Source organism: Rhinoderma darwinii, chromosome 1 (genome assembly GCF_050947455.1).
Source record: "Rhinoderma darwinii isolate aRhiDar2 chromosome 1, aRhiDar2.hap1, whole genome shotgun sequence".
NCBI lineage: Eukaryota > Metazoa > Chordata > Amphibia > Anura > Rhinodermatidae > Rhinoderma > Rhinoderma darwinii.
In genome coordinates, this window is record NC_134687.1 from 64,277,948 (window position 1) to 64,292,402 (window position 14,455).

At 39.6% G+C, this 14,455-nt stretch overlaps 1 protein-coding gene across 3 annotated transcripts in view; it reads right to left on the minus strand.

The window, feature by feature from the left end:
- Positions 1–329: 329 nt before the first annotated feature.
- Positions 330–14,455, minus strand: part of PDS5A (PDS5 cohesin associated factor A) — a 153,161-nt gene continuing 139,035 nt past the window's right edge. Inside the window, exons 23-34 of one of the 3 annotated variants that reach the window (XM_075859335.1) lie at positions 11,633–11,769; positions 11,395–11,518; positions 9,823–10,027; positions 9,430–9,544; positions 9,127–9,259; positions 8,535–8,654; positions 7,363–7,425; positions 6,632–6,777; positions 5,304–5,409; positions 4,812–5,161; positions 1,974–2,118; positions 330–1,494 (exon numbers count right to left, since the gene is read on the minus strand). In XM_075859335.1, the coding sequence (XP_075715450.1) occupies positions 1,459–1,494; positions 1,974–2,118; positions 4,812–5,161; positions 5,304–5,409; positions 6,632–6,777; positions 7,363–7,425; positions 8,535–8,654; positions 9,127–9,259; positions 9,430–9,544; positions 9,823–10,027; positions 11,395–11,518; positions 11,633–11,769 (1,680 nt within the window). In that variant the 3' untranslated portion in view covers positions 330–1,458. Of the gene's footprint in view, positions 1,495–1,973; positions 2,122–4,811; positions 5,162–5,303; positions 5,410–6,631; positions 6,778–7,362; positions 7,426–8,534; positions 8,655–9,126; positions 9,260–9,429; positions 9,545–9,822; positions 10,028–11,394; positions 11,519–11,632; positions 11,770–14,455 lie in introns of all 3 variants that reach the window. The other 2 variants (XM_075859328.1, XM_075859341.1) reach the window with 2 other exon arrangements.

Consider the following 14,455-nt stretch of genomic DNA (forward strand, 5'->3'; position numbering starts at 1 on the left):
GGTAACCATAGGAGTGGAGACTTCATATGGAAGGATACTACTGTCAGACTCCCTACAGAAGATAAGCAGCAGCCCATCAATCCCCCTCCCCTTCATAACTACGATCCTGCCGTATTCTTTCATAGCTCCTTTTGGCCAAAGGGCACAATATTTTTTGGGCTTGTTTGGGATAATAGGAGAATTAGTTTATGCTCATCCTATGCTGCCGTGTTAATATTCATTTCTACTAATAATGTTAGCAAATCTTTATAATGAATATAGACATGACTAGGATGAAAATGGAAAGTAAAAAAAATAAAAATAAATATATATAATCAATGGACACAAAGTGACACCTAGAAGCGTTTATTGTATGCAACAAAACTTAAATATGATCATGTGTACATACAAGGTGCACAGGCAGCATTAGGGAAGCACTTTTAAGTGTCCCCTAATTATTTGACAAAATGCAGAGTGCACACTTATGAGTCTAAAATAGAAACTTGGAAAAATTAATCTGAGACAAACAAGAAACATGGACTTAACAGCAAAACACCTAAAAATCAGAGCCATCACGTCCAAGTTTCCTGTAAGCGGCCTAATACCACAATTTTCTTAAAAACAAAACCGGGGAAACTTTTTTTTTTAAAAAGTTTTAAATTGTTATTAAAAATCTGGCAACCAACATTATAAAATCCAATGCCGGACTGTCTTGCTTATCCAGTACAGTATTCCAACATGAGCATCAAAACGGCTTTTACGAGAAGTGATATATGGTTTAAAAAAAGAAAACAAAAATATGTACATTTAGCTAAATCTTAACCCAGAACAGAGGGGTGAAAAATGGTGTTTAATGAAATGTCTGCTTTAAAAATAAATGGTGAATCCCTCTCCTACTTGGTGCAGAGAGATAAGCGGAGCAGAACAACTTATGGGGTGGGGTAGGGCGGGGGCTGTACATTTCATTCTATTTAAAAAGTAGATGCAGCACAAATTTATTTTTTTATACATAAAACCATTACTAATTGATTAATTCGACACGTTCCTTCAACAAGCATTTCCCTTGTCCCTGGTTGTGCCTTGCCTCTATGTACACCAGCAGAAAACAGTACAATTTGTTTACACAGCGAGTCCTATGTGCAGGGTCAAAACTCATGAGATTGATGCCTGTTCAAGAGTCAAATGGGCACCTTCTGGCTTTGTCTTGTAAAGCAGAATACGTCAGACACTTTGTGTCAAGGAGACCCAATACAACCATAACTTGATTTCAATGGATGAAACAAACAAACAAACAAAAAAAACAAAGTCTTAAAAATTCAGTGGGCTTGTTGAAGACTTTACATTTCAGAAATTTTCTCTCCATTTTTTTTTTTTGTATTTGTTAAAAGTAGAAAGCAGTTAACGTTTGAGCAAGTTTATCTTCTCAATAAAAAAATGGAATTCAATCTTGAAGTGTGGAACATGCCTGGTTATGGACAGTCACTTCTGCCTCGTTTTCAAGACCTTTCTTTTTACCTGTTCAGAAAGAAAAAAAATATACAAATAAATAAAAAGGACAACAAAAATCCCAATGCAATATAAATGCAAAATAGACCTGTATCATACTTACTATTTCCATTTCAAAACATATACATGTCTATTACTCCAAGCAATCTATACAAGACAGCGCCACACAAAATGTATTACATTTCCTAAAACAAACGTATACAAATATTTCAAGCACAGCCCTATTTCCTATTATTAAAATTGGTTTCCACTTTGAGATCTGATCGGTTTGCGATTAATGATCGTTAGCCGGACTTAAATGCATGCAGTATTACACGTAAATGTTGTACATTTATAATGGCGTGGTACATTTACAGAACAGTTTAAAAATACAAGCATAACAATCTTCGAATTCTAGCTACAGATATATTTTAATTGGTAATATCTGCAGTACATACTATATTTTTATAACTCAATACACTTCTAGTCTCTTCACTATTAAGCTGCACCTTCAAGAAACTGCTCTCTTCTATCTGCGTGTCTTCTGTTTCCTGGCTGTTTTCACAAGCACTAAACAGTTCTGTATCACTAGCTGTATATCCTGGACTGGATTCTATCTCCCATAGGAAATCTCCTTCACTGCCCAGACAAACGCTGCTGGAAGAATGGACAGGTTACTGGATTGTACAACGTGGCTTACATAGTGTACAGATGGAATAAGACACTCATACTCTATGGGAGACGTGCTTTTTATATAGTTTGCATAGATAATACTCAGTAATAGATCACCTTTATTTATGTTTCATACCTGTCTACATTTAGTGGAGTTATAAGAATGGTTAGAATATCATATTCTCTTTGCAACATTTTTCAGTAAATTATACTCTTAATGAATATGGGGGTTTACCTGCTCTCTAAATGGGCCTTAAAGGGAAGGTGTCACAAATGTTTTTTTTTTATATATAGGTTATTGCTTTTATTATGCCATTAAAGTAAAATTGATTTGAGTTTTTGTGTTGTACTTTTTTCTTTCTTTTACTTCACTGTGGGGGCTGCCATTTTTTTTTTCATCTCTGTATGTGTCGATTAACGACACATACAGAGATGGAATACGGCACATACATCCCCATAGAGAATGCGAACAGGAGTCGTTCCATTCACTATAGTGTACGCCGTCTGTGTGGGAACGGCGCATGCGCCGCTCCCACACAGACCAAAAGGAAGGTCTTTGGCAGAGCGACATCCGGCGCCATTTTCATGTGGTCCGGAAGCCGCTGCCGGACAGTAAGGTGACTACTTCCGGTCGCGGCTTCCGTCCATATATTCAGAAGCAAGGACTAGGAGCGGCGAGAGCGGCAGCAACAGGAGCAGGTAAGTTATATTTGTGTATGTGATGTGTGTGTGTATGTGATGTGTGTGTATATTCGTGTTATACTGTGTGATTACCACTGTATCTAATCCTCCTACACTGTGCATTTGCTCAAAAAATAGCAGCACACAGTGTAGGAGGTTTGAACATTCAACCCCCTCCTTTCTCCTGGCACTAGCTTTGTGTGAGGATTGTGTGAGGACACTAGAGCGTGTCTTCTCCAATTTTGCAGCATAAAGCAATGAGGTTGCTTTACCACATGCCAATGCTGCAATTTTGGGAACTGCTCCCTCTAGTGACCAGCACATGGAAATGTTATAAATTAGAATCTAATTTATAATATTTCCTGACTTGTGAAAAAAATGTAAAAATTAGAACAATGTGTAATCCTTTATATACTAACAGTTTAACAAAAAAAAAATTCCTGAAAATCGCCCAAAAAAAACAAAACTAAACACCTTCCCTGGTCCCATCTGCAGCATCTACTACAGATAACCAGGTTGTTTAACATAACATAGGCCGGGAAAAACTCCCAGTGTATACGTTAAACAGAGGTTGCGACGGATGCCTAACAGTGGCATCAGTCACCCATAGACTAATACTCTTAATTTAACGGCTGAGCTTTTTTATGACGTTACCGTACGCCTATGGGTGATGGATGACCCTATAAGGCATCCATTTACCATATCCGTTACCCACAGACTATCGAGGCATCCATTTAACAGATATATAGTGAAAAACGATTGAAAAGCCCATGACGTATATGTTAAACTAATGCCTGTGTCGGATGCCATACGTTGGCATCAGTCACACATAGGTTAATATGGTACCAGTTAAATCAATGCTTTGTTTTTTTTTTTTACAGGATACTATGGAGATGGAATAGCATAATCTACTATACTATTTCATACTTAATTTTTTTGGAGTATACGGACATATGCCGGCCAAAAGGACTCCTTTGGCCTCTAACTGATGGACACGTTTAGCAAGAATGTTAGTAAAATATTTTAACTCCTACTTTATTTGGCTGTCCAGGCATCTTGTGATTCTTAGACTGGACAACATGCCTGGAGGAAACCTTCACCAAAATGTTGTTCAAATAATAAATATGGAAACACCTCTGAAGTGAAGGCATGCCATAACCTTGAGCACATTGGGGAGCCAAAAAGATAGGGGAACAGTGGAAAAGATGTGTACCGACGGCAAATGAAATGGTGCGGGTACTGGACGATGGGAATGTGGAGCTAGACATTGCAAATGTCGATGGAGGACAAAAACTCTGCCTGCTCCCTTGAGGGGACCACTGACCGCAAGGATTAAATCAGAAACCAGCTAGTGCGCACTAAACGCTTCATCTTCATTTAGTTTCAGGATAGGCCTCGCAGAACAGTCATTTTTGGGGACTAAGAAGCAGTTTGAGTAAAACCCCTGGAAGTGTTCCACTCTTGGAATGGAATTGACCACTACCTGAAGGAGCAGTGAATTTATAGCTTGAAAGCATGCCGGAGCACATGGTGGGTGCAGAGTGATCTCAAGGTCAAGAATTCTATCTTGTACCTTAATGGTGGAAAGATTGCTGCTGAGTGGAGGAGGAGAGGAAAGAGGAGCATTTTTTCCTGGTTTTCCTATTAGAAATCTGGACATAGCTACATCACATGACTCCAATGTACAGACAAATACCAGTGGAACATGGGAGGACTACAGGGGGCATATTAAACACAAATATATCTTAAACTTATTATTATTTTTTTAAATCTTTTTTTTAAGGGGTTTATATAAGATTACAAAACATAGCAGCTTTCTCCTATAAACCACATCACTCTTGTTCATTGATGATATGTAGTAATGAATATCAGCCCCATTCACTTGAATGGGACTGATCTCATACAAGCTCTTTAACTGCAATCATTTGACTCAAAAGATAAGCCCCGTCATATTAAAATGTAAATATCCTACAGCTTATATATTTTTCTCTCACCTTTGTAAATCCATTTGTCTTTGTGCTGTTTTTTTGGCTGTTAGATCTTGTTTTGGTACCTTTGCATTGCCTGCCTCCATTCCTGCAGCACTTTCTTGACTAGCCGCTGCTCTCTTTCGTCCCCGTCCAGACGGCTTGCTTGAGTCATCATTTTTTGCTGCACTGCCCTGAGACTCTGACTTTGGCGGTCGTCCTCTCCTAGGCTTGGGTGGTGGTGTTGGCCCTACATCATCTGTCTTTTTTTCCTCAGTCTCTTTATGGATATTCTCTGTCCCTGGTGCAGCTGCTGGCCTTTTTTTTCCTCGTTCTGCACCAAGAATTGGAGTAGCTATCTGATCTGAAATTACCTCCTGCCAAACAGAATACATGTGTAAAACAAGACAGACCTTAACCAGATTTATGACAAATTGAAAAAAAATAAAACATTTAAAAAAATTCCTACTTTGTATTGCAGTTTAATATGAAAACAATACAAGTGGTAAGTTACTGTACCTTGATCTTAACAGCGTCACATTTTACTGGAGTGGCAGAGATTATTCTAACTGGATGCTCCTCATTTTCACTGACTCCAATTTCAGATACTTCGGAGATCTGATCCCTAAAGAGAAATAATTAAGTTATTTAGGAAACCGTAAGAGTAAACACATGTTGTTATGTGCAAATGCAAACTTACATGCAACCCCCTTACTTAAAGAGGCTCTGTCACCACATTATAAGTGCCCTATCTCCTACATAAGGAGATCGGCGCTATAATGTAGGTGACAGCAGTGCTTTTTATTTAGAAAAACAATCTATTTTTACCACTTTATTAGTGATTTTAGCTTTATGCTAATTAGTTTCTTAATGCCCGAGTGGGCGTGTTTTACTTTAGACCAAGTGGGCGTTGTACAGAGGAGTGTATGACGCTGACCAATCAGTGACCAATCAGCGTCATGCACTTCTCTCCATTCATTTAGTCAGCGCATAGTGACACTGGGTTATTCACTATGTGCTGTCTTATACTGACACATTAACGTTACTGAAGTGTTTAGACAGTGAATATATGTAGGCTTAGTCCCAGTTCTGGGTGTATGTGCAGTGTAGGTTCCCACCTTACAGAGGTCGCCTTGTCGTGGCAGGTGGGCTAACACTTTTTGATCAAAATGTGCACTAAGAACCTCCCTATTTGTAAGTAGATTTAGCTTTAGTGCATATTTATTTATATTTAGTGGTTTAGGTGGAATTAGTGTCGCAGGGGGCTGTCGCCATTTTTTGTCTGCTGTATATCTGCAGTCATAGGTGTTCTTGCACCTGCATACATTTTGTATCATTTAGTTGGAATGTGCTGTTCAATTTTTGTTGTGTTTATAGACAGTGAATAGACATTCCTTCCAGCCAGGACATTTTTCCAGCCAAACACTGCTGTCACCTACATTACAGCGCCGATCTCCTTATGTAGGAGATAGGACACTTATAATGTGGTGACAGAGTCTCTTTAAGACTTTATCGCACGCACGCTCAAAGGCAGAGGGCGAAAACGGAATTTTGAGGCAGATTTTGCTCCTGCAAAAAACTCTGTGTAAACTCCCCCTTAGGGACAATCACACACGACAGAAATTTCTACAACTGAAAATCAGTTACACTCATTTGAATGGTGTTGTTTCTGCAGCAGGTACATGGATTATCTGCAAGTTCCATTCAGATGAATGGAACAGATATTCAGTTTCAAAAATTTCTGCGACAAAATCTGCCGTGTGACTGCACCTTTATTAGGTACAATTTGGTTGTCTTTGCTAATAAGCATTAAATTGTGATTTACAAGTCAGTGATATTTGTTTTACCTTTGCCGTAAAAGAACAGTGGGGTCGGATTCTGAAATGACACTTGCATTGCTTACAGCGTCTGCACCAGAACTTCTATGATAAGGCCGCCTGCCAGTTGCAGAAAGAGGCTTATTTAGTGCACCAAGGACAGTGGTTGGCTTTGGCTAGGGATATAAAAATAAATAAATAAATATTTACAAAAATAATGTTGTGAAAAGCCATGAAATATTTTACATATTTGGTTGCCATTATATACCACATTCACATGCATTGCAAGCAAAATGGTGGTCAGGATTTAGGGGCAGAATGAATTTACATGTGACCCAAATGCTGTGGATTTTCCATCCGCGTTTGCACACAGAAAATCTAAAGCAAAACATAAGTAGACAAATCTCATTTACATGATGCGTAAATTACCCACTCAGAAAATAACCCATGGTACAGATTTTAAAATGAGCCGTAAGTCAGTATTTATTACTGAGCGCATGGATTTGTTGCCGCTCTCTATTTACCAGTGAGGACGTATCGAACTTGTGGTCACTGCAGCCAATCACAGGCTACAGCGGTCACATGTGTCGACACATCATTGCTGAAGCCGGGTGGGAGACAAAGGAACTGTCACATTTTAAGTAAATGGGCTGAGCTGCAATATCACACACATCCTGAGGACAGGTGTGGCGCTGTTTCTAGAAGAAACCAACCATGTTTTTATAATCCTAGCTAAGGTTCAGAAAAGGTTAAAACATTACCTTTCCTGTTAACAGATGTATCCGTGTCTCTTCAGATATGTAGCTCTTGTCATTGCAAAAATCCTGTGAGATAATCATTTGTTAGCCTCTCTCAAATGCGGAGAATGGAGATTAAAAAAATAAAAATGTAGCAAAAAAAACGAACAAGCAAAAAGTTACACAATGGAAAAACATCTGTAATTTTCAGCTCTATTTTGTATTAAAACGATAAACCCCGTAATAGCATGCGACTATTACAGCGCAGAATAGCGGCTGCCCAGCTGTTTCTGCAACAGAAAAGTGTTTGGCAGATGCTGGAAAAAAAATTGTAATAATGTTCCCCTGAAGTCTTTTTTGACCTTTTGACTGAAAAGTACAACTCCAAGAGTCGTTTAAGTACAGTAGACATTTTCAATCAAAACAAATATGGCAAGTGTGAAAACAAACAAACAGTCTGAGTCAATTCACACCGTGTTTCCTTGCACTGATTCGGACGCGGAAACCGCGTCGGAATGAGCGCTAAGGAACAGTCCAAATTGCCCCCATTAATTTCAATGGGAGGCAGAGACTTTATTTTATTTCTTATTCACCGACGGCTTTTGGCCGCTTGCGGTATACTCTAACTTCGAGCGGTTTCCGCCTCTGACCTCTCATTAAAATCAATGAAAGGCAGAAAAAACCTGCGGTGCTTGTTTGAAAAGTTTTAGGCGGCGGTTTTTGCATTCAACGGTCATGGGTAAAAAATGGCGGAAGCAAACGCTGGCAATTAAAAATCTGCCTCAAAATTCCTGAAGGAATTCGAGGAAGATTTTTTTTTGCCTGTCAAAAAACGCAGTGTGAACTAGGCCTTAACGTCAACTTTTAGAAGAACGCTTCAGCTGGGATAAACTTAATCATGATAACTTACCTAGATTTTGGAAGCTATGGTCTGTGCGGTTTTCAGGAGTACAATTATCACTCCTTTTTGTCATGTTACACCACATTTTATGTAGTTTGTTCTCCATAATCCTACACATGTGGTGATCTTTTTAGGTGCTATAAGAACAGCTACTGTTATCTGATACTTAATGTATAAAAAACTTGTTATGTCCATCTATTATTACATGCAAATGTTTTCAAATGACTTACTCCCATGTTCTAGTCAGAATTCTTTGAGGGGATAAATAAAAACTACAGGTATTAGCATCTATTACCTTGTCAGGCGGCGTAAAGAATCTACTAGGCAACATAGGTTCCTTGGGCGCTTCAGCAAGGGTGATGGCAATTTTGCTATTCATAACACAAAGAGCCACATCGCAGACAGTATACAATTTCTAAATAGAAATAAAGGTTATTGCATAGTACAACAAAATATATCTGATCACAAAACTACTTAGAATTAGAAGCACCAAGCCTCTTACATATGTGTTGAAAGTCATGTTGCCTATCCATTACAGGTCTTTCTAATGCAGATAGAAAATTTAAGGCAGGGACAATGTTTGCCATTAGCAATAGCTTCATCTTTTCGTCTACACAACTTCTAAAAAGTCCAGTAATCGTTTAAAAACATTTTATGCGCTATGATGTGCCTTAGATACCTGAGAATACCCACCTTCAAAGTGAAGACCTAGAAATACACAAGTATCTATCTATATATTGAGAGTCTGGGAGCATGCTAGTACTAAAACCAGAGGCATATGGAGATACGGTAGGGCCACATACATTTCCGAGTTGTGTAGCCGTAATACAGCTGTGTGCATGAGACCTAAGGCGGTTTTGTCCAGTGTCATATACTAGATTACTCACTTCGTTTGCTTTAGGATCATCAGGAGCTTGGGCATCTCGAGTCTGTTTGATGCTCTCACACATTTTCTTCATGAACATATGACTGTTATTTTCATTCTTGGCCATTAAAACTTCAAGCATGAACCAAAGGCACCTGCATTGGGAAAGATTCGTTTAGGATATGCAAAAAGCTCAATTACTCTTTTATATAATATTTTTTTCCTGGTCAATTATGTTGAAATGTTTAACATTTTAACAGATTCACAACTAAACTAAAAACGTAACCAAAAGCTGAGAAATTGTAAATGCTCCTTAATAACTTACTCTTTGACATCACGGAGTTGGTCAATATCCTGAGGTTTTGTAAAATCTGGATCATGAGCCAGAAGATGAATCATGTATGGTACAACATATTCCGGTAGTAAAGACAAAAGCTTTTCTGTGGAAAAACAAATCACTTCATTGTCATATTTTGGAGAGAACATCTAACGGCTTATTAAAAATAATTATCGGAGGATTAGACTGTAGTAGGATCAGCGCTGCAGAGAGCATTTCGTGGACTAGTGTGTAAATACTGGACAGCTGAGGTAGAACTAAATAACAGCCTGCATTTTCCGTCTATTACAACCTGTAGCTGTTGAACAGGTAATATAGACTGAGAATGCAGTACAGGTATACAATAAGAGGTGTAAGTAGCTTTATTATGTGCAAACTCACCATTTGCCATTGGGTTTTGTTTTATGTATTCCCTCCGTATACTTATGTTCTTCAGCAAGCATTGTCTGGCATGAGCTCGTCTTTCTTTCACTGGATCCTTGGCACAGAGGGCAAAGATTGCCATATATTCAAGTGGGAGCTGCAGCTTAACAAGTGCCTTGTGCAGCTTTTGTGCAAAAATCTGCCGCACCTGGTAGCATTCATCCTACAAGAAAAATACAAGTTAGCAACTGCCAACAGCACTGAACTTTCGGTAACATGGTGGTGGTGCTGCTGCTAAATGGTAGTAAAGATGTGTATAGGGAAATATACACCGATCAACCACAACAATAAAACCACCAACAGCGAATAACGTGATCTCCTGATCCCTGCCGAAAGCACGTACATTGGGCCCATGAGCATTAGAACTGGACCATGGAGCAATGGAAGGAAGTGGCCTGGTCTAATGAAGTTATCTCTTTTTTACATCATGTGGACGGCCAGGTGCGTCGCTTACCTAGGTAAGAAACAGCACCAGGATGCACTATGGGAAGACGACAATGTGATGCTCTGTGTAATGTTCTGCTTCACTGCAATGGTATTCCCGAATGGCAGTGGCCTCGTTTAGTAGAATAATGCACCCTGCCACATTGCAAATATTGTTCAGGAATGGTTTGAGGAAAAAGATATTGAGTTCAAGTTGATGACCTCGCCACCAAAAATTCACCAGATCTCATTTGGTAGGTTTAAAAGAGGCAGAGGTATTTGGCAGAGTGCTGTGCCCACTTTGGGCTGCACTCTGCATTTTTCAGTTTTACTTTACAGCCGTCTACAGGATATAGAATGAATATAGCCCATACACGGCTAACCCAGCCTTTCCCATGAGAGCCGTAAAATGTCAATGGGAGATGAAAGGAACGGCTTATGCAATTTTTTTAATTCTTTAAAAAAAAAAAAAGTTTTAATCCATCACTTACAGGAACTTTTGACATGTCTTGGAAATCTGAATGTTTTTTAATGAACGGTACATTCGAAGGTGGGCTAAGAGAATATATTGCATTTCATGCTTACTGTTCATAGTTGGAATGGTATAAACCCTTAAAGGGGAATTTCTAACCAAAAAGTAAAATTGCCTATTATATTACTAAATCAGAAGTTAAAGCAATAGTCAAAGTTTGGTAGCATTACTTCTATTTAGAAATATTGGAATTTTTCTATTCAGTTGGGAAGCCATAAGTGACAACCTGAAGTGCAGCATTATCAATTGTTATATTTGACTTGAAATTTATGGTAATGCAGTAATCCTTTGGTCACATAACCATTTTTATTCAATATCAATCTCCCAGAGACTACATGATCGCCAGGATCTATAAAGGCAGCACCATTGCAGCATTCTCCACTATATACACAGCACTAATGTAAGTGTTGTGTATTTAACAGTGAAGACAGAAATGGTAAAACCCAATATCCTTCTCTTCTAGGTTTCTGCAGCATCAGGTTTTTATGGCGCTCTAAAATAAGGCCCTTTAACAAGCGTCGTAAATCCGCATATCATCGGTTGTTATGGGGTTAACAAATTATTGACATACGTACATTAATAACCAGTGCACATAAGTGGAACTGCTCTGGTGTGATTATTTCATGGTAACAAGGCTCCTGTGCCAGCTTCATAATGGCACCACCAGCTGACAACCTCAGACGGGACATATCTGATTTACTGAAATAAAAAGACAACATTTTAATACTTGATCAGAATCGGATACATCGCTTTAAACCCGCTACATATTTTTCCTAACTCAGCCTTGGTAGGCTTCCAAACACAATATCTCACCTTATTTTTTTGTGTTCTGTCAGGTCTCCTTCGCTGACCAACATAGCAGAGAGCAATCGTAAAGTAGAGTTTGCAGACTTTGACTGATTGTTCTTCATACCCAGTAACCAACGCACGAGTAATTTTATTGCTTGCACCTAAAAAAGTAAAACCAAAACATTGTACTATCTGCAGTATCATATACTTAGATGCTCCTAAAAGCATGAAATAAAGTGATGAGCTGAGCAGCAACACCAGACACTTGTACATCTTAAAACTTCCCTGTAGCAGCTGCTTTACATTTAAAGGCTATGTACACCTTTGAAAGGCAATATTTTGATTTTTAACCCCTTAACGCTCCATGACCTACTATTAGGTCATGCTAACTGTAGCGTTCGCGCTCAGTGACCTAATAGTAGGTCATGGAGTAAACACGGCGCCGTTCGCGCGGGGCGCGTTCATGAGCTGTGATAGCTGCTGTTTCCGACAGCAGACTATCACTGCTCAATGTGCCGGGACCGATCGCGGAGCTCCCCCGCCGATTAACCCCTCAGAAGCCGCGTTCAATAGCGATCGCGGCTTCTTAGGGGTTAATCCGCCATCGCCGGCCTGCTACGCGATAGCGGCCGGCGATGGTGACTATGGCAACCGGACACCAAACAATGGCGTCCGGCTATGCCATAGACGGAAGCCTAGTGGGTCCTGACAACGTCAGGACCCACTATGCTTGCTGTCAGTGAGTAGCTGACAGTTCTAATACACTGCACTACGCATGTAGTGCAGTGTATTAGAATAGCGATCAGAGCCTCCTGCCCTCATGTCCCCTAGTGGGACAAAGTAATAAAGTTAAAAAAAAGTTGTGTAAAAATAAGAAAATAAGAGTTTTAAAAGTAATAAAAGTAAAAGTCCCCCTTTTTCCCTTATCAGTCCTTTATTATTAATAAAAATATATAAACAAACAAATAAACTATACATAATTGGTATCGCCGCGTCCGTAACGGCCTGAACTACAAAATTATTTTGTTATGTATCCCGCACGGTGAACGCCGTAAAAAAAAATATTAATAAACCGTACCACAATCACAATTGTTTGGTCACTTCACCTCCCAAAAAATGGAATAAAAAGAGATCAAAAAGTCGCATGTACTTAAAAATGGTACTGAACGAAACTACAGTTCGTTACGCAAAAAATAAGTCCTCGCACGGCTTTATTGATGGAAAAATAAAACAGTTCTGGCTCTTAGAATAAGGTAACACAAAAAGTGAATGATTGTTCACAAAACGTATTTTATTGTTTAAATGCCATAAGACATAAAAAAAAACTATAAAACATCTGGTATCGCCGTAATCGTATCGCCCCGCAGAATAAAGTGAATATTTTATTTATAGCGCACGGTGAACGCTGTAAAAAAAATAGAATAAAAAAACAATAGTAGAATTGCTGTTTTTTAGTCACCACGCCACCTAAAAATAGAATAAAAACTGATCAAAAAGCCGCATGCACCCCAAGAAAACTACAATGGATTCCTCAAGGGGTCTAGTTTCCAAAATGGGGTCACTTTTGGGGGGTTTCCAATGTTTTGGCACCACAAGACCTCTTCAAACCGGACATGGTGCCTAATAAAAAAGGAGGCCTCAAAATCCACTAGGTGCTCCTTTGCTTCGGAGGCCGGTGCTTCAGTCCATTACCGCCCGAGGGCCACATGTGGGATATTTCTCTAAACTGCAGTATCTGGGCAATACGTATTAAGTTGCGTTTCTCTGATAAATCCTTTTGTGTTATAGAAAAGAAATGGTATAAAGAGGATTTTCTGACAAAAAAAAAAAAGTAAATTTCACCTCTACTTTGCTCTAAATTTCTGTGAAACACCTAAAGGGTTCATAAACTTTCTAAATGCTGTTGTGAATACTTTGAGGGGTCTAGTTTCTAAAGTGGGGTGTTTGATAGGGGTTTATAATATATGGGCCCCTCAAAGCAACTTCAGAACTGAACTGGAACCTAAAAAAATAAATAAATGAGGCAATACTTCGCTTCTCACATTATACTGATAATGAGCTGTGCCCACCCCGAGATGACCCCAGTTTTGACAGTTTGTATAAACGGAGACCCCTATTAGACCGTTTCAGTGCCCGGTTTTCCCAAGCATACACCCCCGAGAAGTGTTTTTCTATTGATGAGTCCCTGGTACATTTTAAAGGGACTGTTCAATTCCGCCAGTACCTGCCGGGTAAGAGGGCAAGGTATGGCGTGAAGATGTATAAGCTGTGTGAGTGCATCAGGGTATACCTACAGATTTAGGATATATGAAGGAAAGGCCACCCCCAAACCAGACTGCATCCTGGACTACAATAGGTACATGGGAGGGATGGACTTGTCAAATCAAGTCCTGAAGCCCTACAGCGCCATGCGGTGTAGTATAAGAAGCTGGCCGGGCACATCATACAGATGGCTTTGTACAATGCGTACGTGCTACGTCGATGTGCAGGCCAGAGGGGAACTTTCCTGGAATTTCAAGATCTAATCTTTAGGGACCAGGAAGGGGGGGCACCCAGTACTTCTGGAAGCGAGGCCACACGCATCGTACCAGGGCAACACTTTCCAGGAGAAGTTCCCCAAACCGGTGGAAAGGGAAAGAGTCAAAAGAGGTGCAGAGTCTGCTATAAGAGGGGGATAAGGGAGGACACAATATACCAATGTGACACGTGTCCCGAAAAACCAGGGCTCTGTATAAAAGATTGTTTTAAAATGTATCATACATCCCTTGATTTTTAATTTACCCTGATGCACTCCGCACAGCTTACCCCCCTCATCTTTCCCTTCTGAGCCCTGCCGTATGCCCAGGC